Raw genomic sequence first — 20,606 nt, 5'->3', positions numbered from 1 at the left:
TGAAAGGAGTGTGAAGAGAGATGAATGAAAACAAGCTTCAGTATCCTTGGCTTACAACAGGTACGCCTAGGTGCTCCTTGGAATGAAGTTAAAAAGTGGACAGGATTATCTCATTTCTAGTGTCCTATGTGATCACTCTTCACTCACTTTCATTTGAAAAGCTCACTCATGAAACATCAATGCTTGGGCAAATCACCAGAAAAGAACTGGTACTGTAGAAGTCATACACAGTCAATGGCATCAGTGGAAAACAGCAGGAATGCTAAAGTATCAAATTTGGTGCATTCCTTTCCATATGAACACTGACTCGGGAATTAAGATTACTTGTGCAGGTTTGTGACTCACCGTTTCCAGACCCAAGAGAACCAGGAGAGGGATTGTTGTCATTCCTCCCTGAATCCATTCTTCCAGAGACACTGTACCATCACGATCATAATCTATCTCTTCCATCATCTCCTGAAGAATCTACCACAAAATATAAAAATCCTTTAAGGGCATAATTAAATCATTTGTCACAACAAATATCTGCCTGACTGAAGTGTTGGGGATTTTGATATCCTTGCCTGTTTATGCTTACATATTAAAGATATGCAAATAGCAACAGAGATTTGAACTGAAGCTATTCTGACTAATTAGTTTCACATATGAATTTTGACCAAAATACTGAAAATGTGATAAACTAATTATTGGAGCTTGTTTCTTTTAAAGCAGTTTCACGTATTGGGCATCGTTACTGAGTATGTGCAGATGAGGAAAAATGCATTCATCATATCAAAATCTGCAGTCACATTTGTAGATATTGCTTCATTTGTCTGGTCCATTCTTGTGGCTCAGATAGATTGGGGCTCCTTATGAGGTCTGGTACCCACTCCAAGAATCAGATTTGGAACCTATATAATGAAATAGTTAAAAAGTTGGAAATATCTCAGAAAATGTGTAGCTTGACTGGTTGATGGTTAGGTTGAGTTGTTCTCTGATCCTGGCAATCCATTTGCAAATATTTTGTCACCATGTGAGGAGACATCATCAGTGCACTGTTCACTTGTGATGTGTCCTCTGAATGTTTGGTCTTTATATACTTATCAATCAGCTGATTGGCTGTCATTACAGAAACTCAATTGTGATATAGGAAGGGGTCTCATCTCTGATTTGGTGCATGGCGAACTCTGTACATTGTGGTCTGGAATTTTGCCCACATTGGCCTATAAATAGGATCGAGGTCTACATGTCTGCTTAAAGAATTGCTTGTGGAAACCATGCTTCTAGGAGTTCTCCTGCACGCTGTGCATTTGCTTACGCCATGACTTTCACTGATGCCCGGTTGAACTTGTGCCCCTCTTGATCTTCATGGGTGGAGACAAGCGAGAGTTCGTCATGCCACTTCACAGCCAGTTGATGTTCATGGATCCTTTTGGATAGTTTTCTCGCAGTTTGGCCAATATAATATTTGCTGCAGTCCCCGCATTGAATTTTGTAGACCTTATTGGTCTTGTCCAATATCTTGGTTTGTTCTTTTGGGCTGCAGAGCACTCATCTCAATGTTGCTGTTGGCTTATGTGTGACCAAATTTCTATGTTCTTGTGGCAGTTGGGCCATCACTTCTGAGATATTACAAATGTATGGAAGGATAACCCATATGATCACTTCTTGTTTGGTGTATTGTTGACCTCATAGGCATCCTCACGCAGAGTTCACCATGCAACAAATCAAGAGATGAAACCGCGTTCCTTCATCACGATTGAGTTTCCGTAATGATGACCAATCAGCTGATTGACAAATATACAAAGGCCTAGCATTTGGAGGACACTCCACAAATGAGCAATGCACTGATGATGTCTCCTCATATGGTGATGAAATGTTTGCAAATGGATTGCCAAGTTCGGAGAACAACTCAACCCAACCAGTTAAAAAGTTAAAAAAAAAGACACTCCCTACTACCAAAAGAGCATGCAAAAATGAAGAGACCCACTGGCACAATGGCACAGCCACTGCCACACAGCTCTGAATACTCAGGTTCAATTCTACCCTCTGATGCTCTGATGTTGCTGTATGGAGTTTGCATATTCTGCCTGTGACGAAGTGGGGTTCCTCTGAGAGCTTTGACTTCCTCCCACGTCCTAGACACAGGAGTTGGTAGGTTAATAAACCACTGTAAATGGCCTCCTGATGTGATTGTGAATGGTAGAATTGGTGTAGAGGGTGTGGTGTCAAAGGGAAAACAAAGACAATATAAACGGCGGGCAGTGCAGACTTGGCAACTTGAAATGTCCATTTCCTTGCAGTGTGATTTTATGAGTCTGAAACAAACACAATTAAGATATGGTGAAGGGAAACAGATGATGAAATGAAAAAGTAGCCATGTGGATACAATACTGCTGGGTCCAACCAACCTGCTGGTAGAAGCAAATTGATAGTGAGTTTACCTACTCACTAAATTATATTTCAAATATTTGTAGAACACAAAAAATGACTCTGGAAAAACTGTATACAATTCTCCACATGTCAATCTTATTATCACTTGTCTCCAGAATTAGCAATATCACACAACCTTCCTTTTTCCCCCAGCTTTTTCACAGCGTTAAGCTTTTCTACATTAACTTACAATAAAATTATTATTCTTTTTCATTGTTTTTACACAGCACAATTATTCTACTCTGATCTAAGTGGTAGATGTTCTGTGTAAGCTACCATCTTTAAAGGTTGTAACACAATATATAGTTATAGAGAAATGGGTTACCTAGTCATTTTATTTGTACAAGATTGGATTTGTGTTTGTGCTTTATCTGGGAGGGAAAGAGGATTTAACTTGAACTCAAATGATGATGAACACACTCCACTTGGTACTCTGAAATGAAGAAAGTGAAAAACGCTACTTGATTTCCATTATTTCCCCTTATTTACTTTCGAGTTCTAGTTGACAATTTTCATCCTAAGGAAATTGCTGAGTGGTGCACACTGGCAGTTTCACACAAACACCGATTCCATTTGAAGCACCTTGTAAAGCTGGCCTGTTGCAGATGAGCTCCATGAACACTTTAATTTTCAGTCATGTCATTTGACTATGAAATATTCAGAACAACCCTATTGTTCAGTTTAAGTAACTGAGGCAGCACTTGTTATATGAATGGTAATTACTATCTGACTGAACAAGTGACAAGGCACTTTACTACAACATACCAATATTTCAAAGAACTATTTGTCAGTTAAATTACCAAATAATTAGTTAATTTATGAGATGCTGATATAACAGATGAATTTAACACTATTATGTTAAATTCTGTAACAAAACAGGATGGGATTTTCTTAATTGAAATACCTTAACTGGACCCAAAAATGGAGCAGAGATAAGGTTTTACAATAGGAAGCAGGAAAATAAAGAGAACCAGAGACAATTTATAATTCCCAAAGTTACTAAGTTAAAAAATAAGTTCATCACCTGGATCCCCCACCTATATTTTAATCCAGTTTGAAATCTGTGTTTCCTCATCCTTAAGCTATCTACTTCTGGAAAAACCTTCATGTAAACACATAAATTAACAGTGGCCGTACATTCAACCACTCAATCCTGCATGCTAATCAATAAGATCAGGGCTGATCTGATTGTAACATTAACATATTTCCATTTATCTTTGGTAGCCATTCAACCTCTTGATCAGAATTTATCTATTTCTGGTTTCTGGTTTCTGCACTTTCAGGAAAGGAAGCCCAAAGACTCAAATCCCTTTGAGGGGGGAAAAAAAATCACCTTATCCATGTCTTAAATAGGAAGCCTTTTTATTTAAAAAATGGGATCTCTATTTCTGAATTTCTTCTTACCACCTCTGCCCAAAGGAAACATTGTCTCTATCAACGCCTTGAAGACCTTATATCATTGAAGTCACCTGTTATTCTTCTAGATTCATGTTGATATAATCCAAGTCCAAATTATGAATAAATTCAAGTTATGAATGAACTTTCATTCATAACTTGTTCCAGGTATTAGTCTGGTTAACTTTCTCTTGCACAGATGTTTTGATTCAAATGCTTTTTTCAATCAGGAGATTAATACAGATCCTCCATCTAAGCCAGTGGTTCCCAACCTGGTGTCCATGGACGCCACAGTTAATGGTAAGGCTCCATGGCATAAAAAAGGTTGGGAACCTCTGATCTAAGCTAACATTTATCATGATTTTCTGCACTTCTGTCAAATCCCTTCTCAAATTTCTTGGCTTCCAGGAGAATAAATTTAGCTTCTCCAATCTCATCTTGTACCTGAAATTTATTATCTCTGAAGCCTTTATTGTAATATTTCACAAGGCACTTCACAAGAATAATGTCAGATGAAATTTGCCAACAAGTCAGATAAAGTGGTATTTATTAATTTATTTAGAGATACAGTGTGGAATGGTCCCTTTCAGCCCTTCGAACCACACCACACAGTAACCCCCGACAACCCCCAATTTAATCCTAACCCAGGAGTTCTCAACTTGGGCTCCACAGAGCCCTTGCTTGATGATAATGGTCCATGGCATAAGAAAGATTAGTAACCTCTGTCTAATCTAATCATGACAATTTATAATGACAAATTAACCTACTACCAATACGTCTTTGGACAGTGAGAGAAAATCAGAGTACCCGGAGAAAACACACACATTCCATGTGGAAAACATAAAAACTCATTACTGAGGATGTTGGAATTGAACTCTGAGCTCCAACACCCTGAGCTGTAATATCATTGCATAAGACAAAAGGTTTTTTTTGGATATGTATTAGTGAAAAAGAAGTAGAAAGGTGATAAGAATAGTGGTAGTGATAGTGGTTGTGTATTTGAGTGATATTGGAAATATATTGTTTGATTAAGCATTGTTGTTTACATAATGCATTATGGGCTATATGTAAATGGCATGTGTCATTATGTCACCATATCATACATGTGCATCTCACTCAAAGTAAAAAACAAAGTTAGTCGTATTCCTGGCTCCCTTCTTTTTCTTTCAATTAGTTTGACGGTGGGGGGGGGGGGGACAGAGAAAGAGGAAAGGCTGGGGGAGTGAGAACAAGAGAGACAGAGAATGACAAAGAATGACAAAGAAGTGTTAAATGAACCTGAGACAGCTACCTACATGTGAAGAACAGCAAGATGTTCAAGTTCAGTAAGAAAACAGTACAGCACATGCTTCTTCGGAAAGAGGAGAAAACTTTTGAGTTTAAAAGTTGGCAGGAAATTGTCAAATTCACGGGCTCATAAACAGTCAGTATTGAGTGATAAGAATCATAAACTTTAAAAAAAAGCAAAAATAGCTGGCTATGGCAGGAAGATAGATGCATTCAATTGCCCAAGAGAAAACTGGATTTTGTATACTGAACAGATTGAGCAGTATTTTAAAGTAAATGAAGTCAATGAGAAACAAGTACCAATTCTGCTGAATGCATTGTATTTAAAGGCATAGTTTGGTTAGAAGCTTGCTCCAATCAAAGCAGCCAAAATGGGCTTTGCTGATAGTGTGCAAGTAAGGCAGTAACACTTAGAACCAAAACCATTGTTGATTGTAGAATGCTTTAGATTCATAACCACAATCAAAAGGAAGGGGAGTACATATCAGTGTACATGGCTAAATTGAAGAAATTGTTTGAGCATTGTTAGTTCAATGATGGGGTTAGTGATGCACTGAGAGATAATTTAATTTGTGGAATCTTACAAGAAAGCATTCAAAAGTGGATCTGAACTGAAACACTGACTTTTAAAAGAACATTTGAACTCGCTGCTTCAATGGGAACAGCAGATAGAGATACAAGTTGCAGTCAGGAATGAAAGTGAGTGTGAGCAAAATTGTAACATCTAAACAGAAACATGGCTGGCTGAACAAATTATGTTATTGTTGTGGCAGGGGTTCATATACACCAGACCCATGCAGATTTAAAGATGAAACTTGCAGAAAATGCAACGAAGTGGGACACATATAAAGAGCATGTCAGGTCGACAAAAGTAAATAGATTGTGCAGGGAAGAGAAAAAGATGAAAAGTCAAGTTCAAAAAGAACACTAATCTGCATGTTGTTAATGAAAAATTGGATAATAGTGAGAATGACACAGGACTGTGTAGCCTTGAGACTTACAATGTGAAAACTAACTGGAGGCAAGCAATATGGCTTATAACAGAAGTGAACTGCAGATTAATTAACGCAACACACATCAAAGTTGCTGGTGAACGCAGCAGGCCAGGCAGCATCTCTAGGAAGAGGTGCAGTCGACGTTTCAGGCCGAGACCCTTCGTCAGGACTAACTGAAGGAAGAGTGAGTAAGGGATTTGAAAGTTGGAGGGAGAGGGGGAGATCCAAAATGATAGAAGACAGGAGGGGGAGGGATGGAGTCAAGAGCTGGACAGGTGATTGGCAAAAGGGGATACGAGAGGATCATGGGACAGGAGGTCCGGGAAGGAAGACAAGGGGCGGGGGGACCCAGAGGATGGGCAAGAGGTATATTCAGAGGGACAGAGGGAGAAAAAGGAGAGTGAGAAAAAGAATGTGTGTATAAAAATAAGTAACAGATGGGGTACGAGGGGGAGGTGGGGTCTAGCGGGAGTTAGAGAAGTCGATGTTCATGCCATCAGGTTGGAGGCTACCCAGACGGAATATAAGGTGTTGTTCCTCTGGAATTGGATACTGGTTTGGCTGATTCAGTCATTCCATAAAATGAGTTTTAACAGTTTTTCAAAGATAATAAATTGAAGCCTGCAGATATCCAACTAACAGTTTATAATGGAGAAAAGATAACTCCACTGTTACAAAAGATGACATTTGTAACAGTGAAATACAAAACCAATAAGCCACTTTGGGCTTGTACAGTGGCATGCAAAAGTTTAGGCACACCTGGTCAAAATTTCTGTTAGTGTGTATAGTTAAGTGAGTAGAAGATGAACTGATCTCCAAAAGTCATAAAGTTAAAGATGAAACATTCTTTTCAACATTTTAAGCAAGATTAGTGTATTATTTTTGTTTTGTATAATTTTAGAGTGAAAAAAGGAAAGGGGCATCATGCAAAAGTTTGGGCACCCCAAGAGATTTAAGTTCTCAGATAACTTTTACCAAGGTCTCAGACCTTAATTAGCTAGTTAGGGCTATGGCTTGTTCTCAATCATCGTTAGGAAAGGCTAGGTTATGCAAATTTCAAAGCTTTATAAATACCCTGACTCCTCAAACCTTGTCCCAACAATCAGCAACCATGGGCTCCCCTAAGCAGCTGCCTAGCACTCTGAAAATTAAAATAATTGATTCCCGCAAAGCAGGAGAAGGCTATAAAAAGATAGCAAAGCATTTTCAGGTAGCCGTTTCCTCAGTTTGTAACGTAATGAAGAAATGGCAGTTAACAGGAACGGTGGAGGTCAAGTTGAGGTCTGGAAGACTAAGAAAACTTTCCGACAGAATTGCTCATACGATTGCTAGAAAGGCAAATCAAAACCCCCGTTTGACTGCAAAAGACCTTCAGGAAGATTTAGCAGACTCTGGAGTGGTGGTGCGCTGCTCTACCGTGTAGCAACACCTGCACAAATATGACCTTCATGGAAGAGTCATCAGAAGAAAACTTCTCCTGCGTCCTCACCACAAAATTCAGCATCAGAAGTTTGCAAAGGAACATCTAAACAAGCCTAATGCACTTTGGAAACAAGTCCTGTGGACTGATGAAGTTCAAATAGAACTTTTGGCCGCAATGAGCAATGGTATGTTTGGAGAAAAAAGGTTGCAGAATTTCATGTAAAGAACACCTCTCCAACTGTTAAGCACGAGGGTGAATCGATTATGCTTTGGGCTTATATTGTAGCTGGTGGCACGGGGAACATTTCGCTGGTAGAGGGAAGAATGAATTCAATTTAAATACCAGCAAATTCTGGAAGCAAACATCACACCATCTGTAAAAAAAAAAGCTGAAGGTGAAAAGAGGATGGCTTCTACAACAGGATAATGATCCTAAACACACCTCAAAATCCACAATGCACTACCTCAAGAGGCGCAAGCGGAAGGTTTTGCCATGGCCCTCACAGTCCCCTGACCTAAACATCATCAAAAATCTGTGAATAGACCTCAAAAGAGCAGTGCATGCAAGACGGCCCAAGAATCCCACAGAACTAGAAGCCTTTTTCAAGGAAGAATGGGTGAAAATCCTCCCAAGCAAGAATTGAAAGACTCTTATCTGGCTACAGAAAGCATTTACAAGCTGTGATACTTGCCAAAGGGGGTGTTACTAAGTACTGACCATGCAAGGTGCCCGAACATTTGCTTCAGGCCCTTTTACTTTTTGGTTATTTTGAAACTGTAAAAGATGGAAATAAAAAAAGTAATCTTGCTTAAAATATTAAAGAAATGTGTCAGCTTTAACATTATGCCTTTTGGAAACCAGGTCAACTTTTACTCGCTTAGCTACTCACAGTAACCGAAATTTTGACCAGGGATGCCCAAACTTCTGCATGACACTGTATGTGATAAAAACAAGAGGGCCCCCATTGTGAGGGGTGATTAGTTCAGGCAACTCCATCTTCCATGGAGATTCATCCAGCATTTGCATATCATATCCTCTGTAATAGAGTCAATTGAATGCAAGTTAAGTAAGTCATGATGATGGCACAACTGTCTCCATGCTATACACCATGAACTACTGCCCAACAGAGAGAAAACTGGGGTTTGTGTCAACCTCTGTGCCTTTGGTTGGAAAGCAGATTAGATTAGATTAGATTAGATTAGATTAAGGATATTGGATCAGGGAAGGACAATGCTGCTCAGAGGAATCATGAAAGTGACAAAAGCAGTGGTCCAACTACGAAACTTTTTGTCGCCAACATATCTGAGAAAGCTTCTGATATGTTAATCAGGTAGTTGCTTGTGAGTTTAAGGAGCTCCAGAAAAGTTGCAAGCATTTGACTTTTGCAGGTATAAAGAACCAGAACCTGCTCTGCATGCGTTAAGGTTATTGCATGAACTTCACTTGGGAGACAAAAAGCTGCTTGTAAAAGTAAATGCAAAGACCAAATCCCAGCTTGTTGAATGGAAGGCCAAAAAGAAAATGATTCAATGGATTTACAAAAACAGGATTTGTCATGTGATGTTGTGAATGAGGACACCAAGCGGAGAGATCTGATCGTAAAGGGAACAATAGAAGGATTAATAAGAGAATACTACAGTGAACTAAATGCATCTCCCCAAGATTAAGATGCACATCCTAAAAAGAAGGAAAAGGAAAAGAAAGGGGAGGATGACAAAAGTGCTTTTGAAATGAAAGAGAATAAACAAGCCATAATTTCCTAAGAAATTAGAAAATTCAGAGATACAAGAAACTAGGAAAAGAAAAAGGAAGGCAAGAAAAAGAAAGACAAGTTGAAAAGGAGAGAAGAGGTAGAGAGAAAGATCATGAATGAGAAAAAGAAAGGCAGGAAAGAGAGTGGAAACATAAGAAAGAACAAGAGCAGGTTAAAGAGACAAAAAGAAGCCAGGACCGGGAGAGAAGCAAGGATTGAAGTAGATCCAGTGAGAAAAGCCAAGAAAAGGAGAAGGAAGATGTCCAGAGAGTCACGGACCTGCAGACCCTACGTCAATTCCTTATAACCACTATGGAGGAGGCTCCAGAATCTAAGGTTGTTTCACAACTATAAGTCTCACCTGCCAAGCAGAGTGATTCCCCTTGTCAGGAAAGATGTTATCCCACAAGAGCAAGAAAGCCTTCAATGCGATTAAATCTTTAGGCCTGAATGGGTCAATTTAAAAGTTATTATGCTGCAATGTCTGTATCATAGCTGTATTATATAGTATATTGTGTATGTAGTTGAGATGCACTATATGTTGAGTTGGAACTAATGACTAAGCAGGAAGGGGAGGAGTGTTGTGTATTAAACATTTCAGTTATATTTGAGTATACTGTAAATATATTGTTTAAGCATTCTTTGTTGATTAAATAATGCATATGTAAAAGTATGTAAATGGCACACATTATAACGTCACTATGTCATATGTGCAAGCCTCACAAAGTGAAAACCAAGTTAGGAGACTCACATTCCTGGTTCCCTTTTGTTCCTTACAATTTGTTTCATGTTTTGGAGTTGCAGAACATAACAATAAAAGACCAAGAGGCCAGAAATAGAGGAGTGCAACAATCTCAGAGGATTATAGCCTAGACAGGCTCCAGAGATTGAATACAGCCACTACTGGATCTGACAACAAAGCTAATAATTGTAAGGACTAGAACAGGAGTCAATGAAGATCAGCAAGCACAGAGCTCGGGTGAACTGGCCAAGTTAGTGTAAGGGACACAGAGTTTAGATTACCTTGAGATTACGAGGAATGCACAGCAGGAGAGAAATAAAGAAGTAATTGGACGGAATAACAGGATAAAGTTAATTTATAGACTTTATTTGAATCATTCATGTTATCTGAATAAATCTGGCATGACTAGTATATAGTATCCACAAAAAGACTACAAATTGTGTATATTTCAGAAGGTAGTTAAGAGCCATTTCCACTAGTGGATCTGGAGTCAAATCCAGAGCACGTTGGGTAAAGATGGTAAATTGTCTTTGTTGAGGAACATTTGTGAAGTGGAAAGGTTTTCATGACAATTCAGGAATTTCATGCTCCTTAATACCGATACCAGATTTTTATTCCAGATTTAGCCAATTACAGGAAATTACACTCCATGTCACTGTAATAGGTACCTCCTGATTAATTATTTACATTAGCGAATGGGTGTATAGGTCTACCTAATAAAGTGGCTGCTGAGTAAGCTTTCCCCAAATACAGCGGTGGGCTTTAAGCAAGCTTTCAGATCAATCATCTAGGGCACCAGATTATTGTTCCATTATTTAAACCGCAATGCTGTTGTGCTACTCTGATATGTAATTTTTATTCCTGATCTTGTGCCATTTTGGGTTTTAAAGTTTAATATGTCTTTCTGACCATAAATGGGATTAGGATAGATGGGCAAAACAATTGGAATGGACATAGTGGACTAAAAGTAAGTACACTGTCTCTATTACCAAAACTCCTTTTATCATGATAATCTAAACTGGCCACTTAAATCATAAAAATATATAGTGCAATCTCACAACCCTATTTACACTAAAACTAAATAATGTGAATGCTTACCATTACTAATATCATTAAAAAATTATTACGACCATTGAGTTTCAATATACAGAAGTATGTGCCCTATTTATCTTGAAGAGACATTGATCTGAAATGTTACATTCTGTTTCTCTCTCCATGGATTAAACAGCAGTTGTGGAGTATTTTGTACACTCTGTTTTTTGCTTTAGGTTTTCAGTATTTGCTACAATTTTCTTTTGGATTTTATGCCCTAGTTGATCTTTTCACCTGGAGTTCATGTCATATTAGTTGCCAACAAGCTTTTGATTATCCATTCCTCTTTTACTCTTGCTTTAGAATATTTAACTTTAATCTCCATTAGTCTAATGAGGAAAGAATATGTATGTATTTTTAGGCAATGCTTGATCCTTATGTAATGAGCAGGTAACAGGCCTCCTTAAGGTGGAGAAGCATCATTTAATTTCTAATTAAACTCATTAACCAAGGTTAAAATTCAGCTCATTGCAGCACCTTCAATTTGACTAAGAGACTGCACTGCTATCAAATCAAAATGGTGCAAAATTTTAAACGGCCAATATTTCAATTTCTATTTTTTGTACAATGTCTCTGACAGATATGACTTCGGAACTATTCTAACTTAAACCTGCAGCCTGAACTTGCATTGTCACTTGCCCCGTAAGTTTACTGGTAGCACATACCTGAAGCCTAGTGGTTAATCATAATCTCAATTAATATTCAGAGAATGTGCACTTGGGATCCATCAAGCTTGGAATGCACACCCTCAGGCGGGAGACCCCTTAATAGAGTTCTGCTCTGAACCACAAAAAGATGTGCAAGGTGTGAAGGCACATTGTAGTTATTTAAATTCTAATTTTCTTCTATAAATAATAAATTAAAATGCTAAATTATGAATCACTGGAAGATATCAGAAGACGAGGATATAGGGAAAAAAGCCATTGTAAACTGCTCACTTAGAAAATTAAGGAAAGAATGCATGCTTAAATTAGATGATAATTTCAACCAACAGATAGTTTTCTTCTAAATAGTCAAATATTAGAGGTGAACAATATCACTCTTTGTATACCTGGAGTAAAGGTATTTTAACAATGAGTACTTAAACAATGTTACATACGAAAATGGGTTTAACAGTAACATGCACGTGATTTATCTTTTCAATTCTCCTGAGTCTACCCCATCGCACTCATGTCAACTGATCATAAATTAGCTCCAACCGCAGGTCAGGTGGGAGTTCAATGGTTTATTATTTATAAATAATTTGTAAATCACTGTTTTATACATTATAACTTTCAATATAAATATTGAACAATTGAAAATTTCCCTCTGTAATATGGATAGATGTTCCCAAGATGCTGACAACACCACTGCTTTTCAACTGTTGGGAAAAGCAACTATATTTCTTTCTCTCTACTGATCCCTTCCTCACATCCTTAACTTGTCCTTCCCTCTTTCTGAGAACATACTTCATAGAATCAATAAAAGCACGTGAGTATTCAACCTATTGAGTCTATGCTGATTTTATATACAATAATCTATTCAGTGCCAATCACCTGCTCTTTCCGTCCAAATCCCCTGCCTTTTCCTTCATAGTTTGTAAATTATTTTCCTTCAAATACCCTTTCAAATGGATTAAATTAATTGTGTTCTCATTGCCTCATAGAGTGGATGTGGAGAGGATTGTTTCCTGTGGTGGTTAAGTCTAAAACCAGCGGACACAGACCCAGAATAGAGGGACAACCATTTAGAATGGAGATAAGGAGGAATTTCTTTAGCTAGAGAGTGGTGAATCTGAGAAATTTGTTGCCACAGGTGGCTGTGGAGGCAAAGTCATTGGGTATATTTAAGGCAGAGGTTGATAGATTCTTGATTGGTCAGGGCACAAAGGGATACAGGGAGAAGGCAGGAGACTGGGGCTGAGACAGAAAATGGATCAGCTATGATGAAATGGCAGAACAGACTCGATGGGCCAAATGGTCAAATTCTGCTCCTACATCTTAGTCTAAATGCAGTGAGCTCTATTTTGTCAACCCTTCCGTCTCAGTGTATCATTTTCTCTTCAATGTGTACCACCCTCACCCTGTTTATGAATCATCTACTAATCAAGTGAATCTTATATTATTTTATTTCAGTTATCCTATTAAAGATAGTCATGATCTTATACATTTGCAGTAAACTTATTCTCAAACACCTTTAGTCCAAGTGGGACAACTCAAGTTTTTCTACTATACATATGTAGCTTCTCATCTCTGGGACCATTACTTGTCCTCTCTAGAGCCTTTACATTCTCCATAGTGATGAACAGAATTGCATCTTTTATTGTACTGTAATTGCGGCCCAATCAAAGTTTTACAAAGACTCAACATGCCCTCCCTGCTGAAAATCAAGAATCTGAAGATGCTGGGAATCTGAAATAAAAAAAAATACTGGAAACCCTTCACAACTCAAGCAGCATGTATGGAGGGACAGAATTAACATTTCATATCTGATGAAGGAGTCAGACCTAAAATGGTAACTATTTCACTTTGCACAGATGCTGCCTGACCTGCTGAGTGTTTTCAGCACTTTCTATTTTTATAGTCACCCTGCTTTTGTGATCTATTTCTCTATTAACAAATCCCAGAATTCCATGTTTTTTTCTGATTGCTCTCTCAACACAACTTGCCACTTTCAGTGTTAACTTCTGCTGTTACTCCAATAGACCCTTCATCTAGTTCAGCTAGTTGAGTTGTGCTGCAACAACAACCTTACAATCAATGCCAGTGAGACCAAAGAACAGATTGTGGACTTCAGAAAAGGTAAGGTGAGAGAACACACACTAATCCTCATACAGGGCTCAGAAGTGGAAAGGATGAGCAATTTCAACTTCCTGGCTATCAATACCTCTGAGGATCTAACCTGAGCCCAACATATTGACGCAGCTACAAAGAAGGCACAGCAGCAGCTTTATTTCATTGCGACTTTGAGGAGATTTGGTATCTCACTACAGACGCTCATAAATTTCTACAGATGTACTGTGGAGAACATTCTATCTGGCTGCATCACCGTCTGGGATGGGGTGGGGGGGGCTACTGTACAGGATCAAAATAAGCTGCAGAGAGTTGTAAACGTGGTCAGCTCCATGACTGCAATTAGTCTCCGTGGTATCCAGGACACCTCCTAGAAGCAATGCCTCAAAGAGGCAGCATCCATCATTAACAACCCCCATCACCCAGAACATGCCCTGCTCTCATTGCTACCATCAGGATGGAGGTACAGAAGCCTGAAGGCACACACTCAATGATTCAGGAACAGCTTCTTCCCCTCTGCCATCTGTTTTCTGAATGGACATTGAACCTATGAATACTACCTCACTATTTTTTTTAATTTGTTATTTTTGCATTACTTAATTTAACTATTTAATATATATTCTTGCTGTAATTCACATTTTTCTCTCTCTTATTATGTATTGCATTGTACTGCTGCTGCAAAGACAACAAATACTGCAACATATTAATTCTGATTCTGATTTAAACAAGTGTAAATCAAGGATTTGTTCTGTTATACTGCACCATTCTGTGGCAAATTACTTCAGCTTGTTTCACAAATTTATTTAGAATCACTTCTGCTTAGCATCTTGGGAACATCTATCCAGATTACTGAGAGAGATTTTCCCCTTCAATATTGAAATTAAAATCCTAAAATGTATAAAACAATGATTTACAAATCCTACATAAATAAATAATTGAAATCTTGTCTTCCCTGAGGTTGGGATGAGTTCATGAAGAATGTACATGAGTGGAGAGGAGTAGATTAAGAAGCACAGAACAGATGATAGTGTTCAATCTTCTTTTCTTACATAACTGTTTAACTACTGTAAGTGCTGCTATACCAGATATAGAAATAGTGACATTATTCTGCTTCAATATTTGACTCTTTAGAGTCTTTTTTTTGCATATGGATTTATAACTCTGACATGAAATATTTTAAGATTATTAACAGATTATATGGTGCTTCAAAAATGTGTAACTGACAATTAGTTATTAAAACTAAAAGCTTAATCATCTTAGCTATGAAGCAAGTAACAGATTATACAAAATGCTCATGAATTGCACTGTTATCTTTACTAAATATCTTACAGTAAGTGGTGAAAAGGATGATAGACACAAAATGAGACATCAAGAGATCATCACATAAAATCTCAAACAAGAGGAAATCTGCAGGTGCTGGAAACCCAAGCAACACACACAAAATGCAGGAGGAACCCAGCAGGCCAGGAAGCATCTGTGTAAAAGAGTTAACAATTGACATTTTGGGCCGAGACCCTTCATCTGGGCTCAGCCCAAAACATCGACCGTTTACTCGTTTCCACAGATGCTGCCTTGCCCGCTGAGTTCCTCCAGCATTTTGTGTGTATTGATCACATAAAATCTACTCACTTCCTACAAACCACTCCCGACCCAGCTCCAGACAACACTGACAGCCATCACACTAACTCTGTATTTAATGACAGGTATCATTAAGCTTAAGTTTACATTACTTAGGCCATTCAACAACATGAAACAGCCACAATTAACATATAGATCTTATTTTGCAAATTCTTTCAAGTTCACCCTTTGTGGCCCTTTGATTTGCAGATCTGTCAGAGGAATTTTTACTGCTTCTTTGAGAATCAGAGACAGTTGAAATATGTCTAAATAATTAGAAAATAAATAACAAAATAACAAAATGACAGATTTATTGATAAACATCCTGCTTCATAAATTGCTTGACATGTCAATCAATATACTCAGTCATTTCTCTTTGAACAGAGGAAGAGATGCAGATAATTTTCCTCATGTTGCTATTGCATACCAATGTTATTTTAGGAATGCTATTGGCATAATTTCAGAATTTAATTTTATCTTCAATCCTTATGTATTTTTAAGAATTGAAGATTTTTTTTAATGAATTCTATAGTGAGTTTAAATCTAAACCATGATACGAATGGATTCTATTCATTCTTAACTCTTAAACTGGTCAGTTACATAGAAATCAGTAGTAGCATACTAAGATGAATCAGGTTATCAAATTAAACCAAGTTCTTGTACTAGAGCAGAACAAATCTAAAAATGACACCAGTGAAATTCACCATTAAGTAAAATAATAGATTTTTAGATTTTATTTAAATGCTCAAGAGAAGAATATTTTGTTTTCTGGAGATACTAAACTCCATCTGCTAAACAGTCCTGGAACTAAATCTTTTGCTGAACAAAGATGTAAATGCTGGTTCAAAAATATTTCACTTCTAAATAATTTTTCCCTAATTTGATTCACAAACACAAATTAAAGAATTGCTTTCTATACATACATGTTTGCACACATTAAATGTTTAATGGAATAAAATCATACTTATTGTCATAATTTCTCCTGTAGTAAAATAAATCAACCCCATTCAAGTTATCATCAAAAGTAGTTTCCTTTTGAGAGAACAGAATGCAAATTGAAAGTTAATCTGAAAATTATTCAGCTCGGAATGTGCTTGGATATTTCACCTAGTTCTATGGTAAAATTAATGAGATCTTGGAGTCAACTGGCCAGCGATTGTTTTTGTTCGAACATAGCAGACATAACTGAAAAAGGGATCAAAATTGAAAAAAGTGACAAAAAGGAAAAATAAAGTCATAGTACCCTGTTGTTACACCAACATTGCTTGCTGACATCATTGATTAATCCCCAATTTGCTCACAGTGTATTGCTATGAAATGATCTGCAGACATCAAGTTCAAGCTCAAATGCAAGTTTACTTATCATTCAACCATACATGAATGTAGCTAAATGAAACAGCGTTCCTCCGGAGCCAAGATGCAAAACACATTACCAGCAGTGCACAGTACATAGCAAAGAGTACGTAAGGTTATGATTACAGAGAAAAAAAAAAGTACAGTCACAAAAATAAAATAATATAGCCCAAATCGTTGTGTGGCATTACTAGATTGATGGTGTTGTCCTGGTCTAGCTTGTGAACATCAAAGGACATTGCCAAGTAAATGCTGGAGAGAAGCACTGCCTTGGCATGTCCTCCCCTGGGTGACTGCCACAGGCAACGTCATGGTCTCAGCCGAAGCCAAGTCTTCACCATAACCAAGGCAACGTAGTTCCCCCACTGTTGGTCACACCAATGAACCAGTGAACTGGGCTTGCAGTATTCCATCATTGCTGCTAATTTTGTAATGGATCTATTGCACAGTGGAACAGCATCTGAACAGAAAGTCATGTCCATGTATTTGCAGAATTATTTATATTTCAACTAATCACATAGAGAATTATAGATGACCGAGAGTAAATTAGTCCAAATTAACTGGATATCAGATGTCTGGTGTGAACTGTGCAAATGCATTGTTTGCAACTAATCAACCCAGATTATTTTCACTTACAACTATTTAATTATTTTTTCCTAATCCATTTTATCTGCATTTTTAGTCCAGGACACCTGGAGAGCTGAGAGAGGAGTAGTGACAGGTGGGTTGTGCTTTTGAAAGAGGGAAATAGGTCAAAGAGTTCATTCAGCTGAGAGCTGCTTTTGTGATTGCACTCAGCAATCGTGCATAAAAACCTTGACGTGTCACTACATTTGATTAAGAACCATGACATCAATAAGATTTATTACAAAATTACTGTAAAATTCTATTTCTAGAATATGGTATGTTGTGTTACTAAACATATTCCTTCACTTTTTCTGATGAAAACCTGTATTTCTACCAATAGAAAACTGAAATGTCTAACGCATCAAGTATCAATATGTCAATAATCATTCTTTAGGGACAATTGAATTACCCTGGGCCAAGCTTGCTCAGCAAGTGACTGATTATTTTCAATACAGCTTCATGCCTGTGCACTCATTACTTAATATTAGCATTCAAGTTCAAGTTTATAATTATATATACAACCAAACAAAAACGAAGCAACGTTCCTCCGGACATTAGTGCACCCACACAACATATAACAAAAACAGCACATAAACCAACATATTACACTATAAATAAATTAATAAAGTATAATTCAAAAATGCATGTAGTAAAGCACAGCACAGGTAAACAGAAAACAGTAAACAGCTCTCGGTAATGCCAGCGTATTCAACAGTCTCACAGCCTGGGGGAAGAACCTGTTACTCAGTCTGGCAGTCCTAGTCCTGACGTTGCTCTACCTCTCTCCTGATGGTAGTGGGTCAAAGAGATTTGGGATGGATAGTAGGATCCTCAAACATGCTTTGAGCCTTCATCTGCAACACACCCAATAAATATCAGAAATAGTGGAGAGGGAGACCCCGATAATCCTCTTGGCAGTTTTCACTGTCCTCTGTAGGGACTTGCAGTCTGATGCTTTGCAGTTTCCGAACCACACAATGATGCAGCCAGACAGGACTCTCTCGATGGTGCTCCTGGAGAAAGCTGTTAGAGAAGGGCAGGGAGCTTTGCACTCCACAATCTCCTGAGAAAGTGTAGATGTTGCTGTACCATCTTGACTAGTGAGAAGGTGTTGTAAATCCAGATTAGATCGTCTGATATGTGCACACCAAGGAACTTCATGCTCTTCAGTCGCTCCATGGCAGAGCCATTGATGTGCAATGGAGAGTGGTTAACCTGTGCCTTCCTAAAGTCCACAACCATTTCTTTTGTCTTACTCACGTTGAGACACAGGTTGTTGTTCTCACATCATTTGACAAGCCTCTCTATCTATTCTCTGTATGCCAAATCACCATTTTGCTAATGAGGCCAGCAACTGTTGTATCATCAACAAACTTGATGATGCAGATCGAGTTGAATCCGGCAATGCAGTTGTGAGTCACCAGCGTGAGCAGCAATGGATAGTTCACAGACCTTGGTGGGCACCAACGCTCAGCGTGATGGAGCTGCCAAATCAGACTGACTGGGGTCTTTCCATCAAGAAGTCCAACATCCAGTTATAGAGAGGGCTGTTGAGTCCCAACGCGGACAGCTTATTCACCAGCCTCTGAGGGATGATTGTGGAAAATGCTGAGCTGAAGTCGACGAACAACATCCTGGCATACCAGGCATCATTTACTAGGTGGAACAGGACAGAGTGGAGGGCAGAGGCTATGGCATCATCACTGCACTGGTTTGAGTGGTAGGCCGACTGGGAAGGGTCCAATGTAGCTGGAAGGTAGGATTTTATATGATCCATTACCAGCCGCTCAAGGCACTTCACACTTGTTGAAGTCAGTGCCACGGGGCGGTAATTATTCAGGTCAGTTACCGTTGCTCTCTTGGGCACTGGAAAGATGATGGCTGCCTTGAAGTCTGCAGGGACAGTGGTCTATTTCAGAGAGATATTAAAGATGTCAGGTAACACCTCTGTTAGCTGGGCTGTAGATTCCCTGAGTATCTGACCAGGAATGTTGTCTGGCCCTGCAGCTTCTCACGTGTATACCCTGGCTAGGGTCTTCCTCACCTCGGCTGTGGCCAGACAGGATGCCTGTTCCTCAGGAAGAGGGGGGGCTTTCTTCAATGTCACTTCGTCCAAGTCGTTCATAGAAAGCATTCAGCCTATCAGGAAGGGAGGCATCACTGTGGTTGACGCACAGGGTGGACTCGTAAGTGGTTACGGTTTTGTGTACCCTGCCACGTGTGCTGCATATCCCTGGTGTCACAAAGGTGTCTGTGAATTTTCTGTACATGCTCACACTTTGTCTTCATTAGACTTCAATGTCAATATCCAGGAACATTTCCCAGGAAAGCAAACAGAGCTATATTAAAAAAAATAAATGCACAACCATAGAGACCTTCCTGAAATGAAACCCTTTGATCATTGAAATTTGATCATCGAACAAAGATTTTAACATTCCCAATCCCAGCCACCCAACGTTCTTACAGCACCACCAAGTGAGTGATAACTGAAGTTACATACAGGTTTGAGCTCGGTCACATCCCATTGTAGATACTCGGCAACATGCATCATTTGATTGATGATCTGGTCAAGTTCCTGTTGAACAAAGAACATACTTATTTTTTGACTCCATACAATAAGATTTTGAGCAACAATTCTATTAACACAATTGTTTACCTTTTCTACCATACTTCAGACAAAAAACATATTAATATCAATATTGGAATGTTCTTCTGTCTTGTACGTCTTCAAACCACTATGACATAAAGGGCGTTAAACATGTTTAAAATAATAGAAATACCAGCCATGCACTGCCATCAGCTCCAGACCCTTTCTTTAAAATAAAATCTTTTATCTGGGTAGTCATGCACATAAAACTGAGCTACATTAAAATGTATTTGACTGTTTAAAACAACAGTCTTGCTAAAGCTCTCCTAAACTCTCACTCTATTGTCATGCAAACTGTCCACCCAGGGGTGCCATATTGCTTGTACCACAAAACAAAAGGAAACTTCTGAAATGTCAGTCCAAATACTGGAAGCTTGGCAAAAAAAGGAAATGCATCTGCATTGCTCTAGTGCACACACAGCAGCAGCTGGGATAGCTAGCCTTAATAAAATGTGACCTTTAGTTTGATTGCCCGTGTGTGGGAAAAAAAAT

At 38.4% G+C, this 20,606-nt stretch overlaps 1 protein-coding gene across 3 annotated transcripts in view; it reads right to left on the bottom strand.

Moving 5' to 3' along the window:
- Positions 1 to 20,606, bottom strand: part of dgkb (diacylglycerol kinase, beta) — a 738,504-nt gene that overhangs the window by 537,744 nt on the left and 180,154 nt on the right. For all 3 annotated transcript variants that reach the window (XM_072251979.1, XM_072251978.1, XM_072251977.1), the window contains 2 exons: positions 19,968 to 20,042; positions 346 to 465 (listed from right to left, as the gene is read on the bottom strand). In XM_072251979.1, coding sequence (XP_072108080.1) covers positions 346 to 465; positions 19,968 to 20,042 — 195 coding nt within the window. The remainder of the gene's footprint in view (positions 1 to 345; positions 466 to 19,967; positions 20,043 to 20,606) is intronic.

The sequence above is a fragment of the Mobula birostris genome, chromosome 3, assembly GCF_030028105.1.
Source record: "Mobula birostris isolate sMobBir1 chromosome 3, sMobBir1.hap1, whole genome shotgun sequence".
Lineage (NCBI taxonomy): Eukaryota > Metazoa > Chordata > Chondrichthyes > Myliobatiformes > Myliobatidae > Mobula > Mobula birostris.
This window is presented reverse-complemented; position numbering and strand designations above follow the sequence as displayed.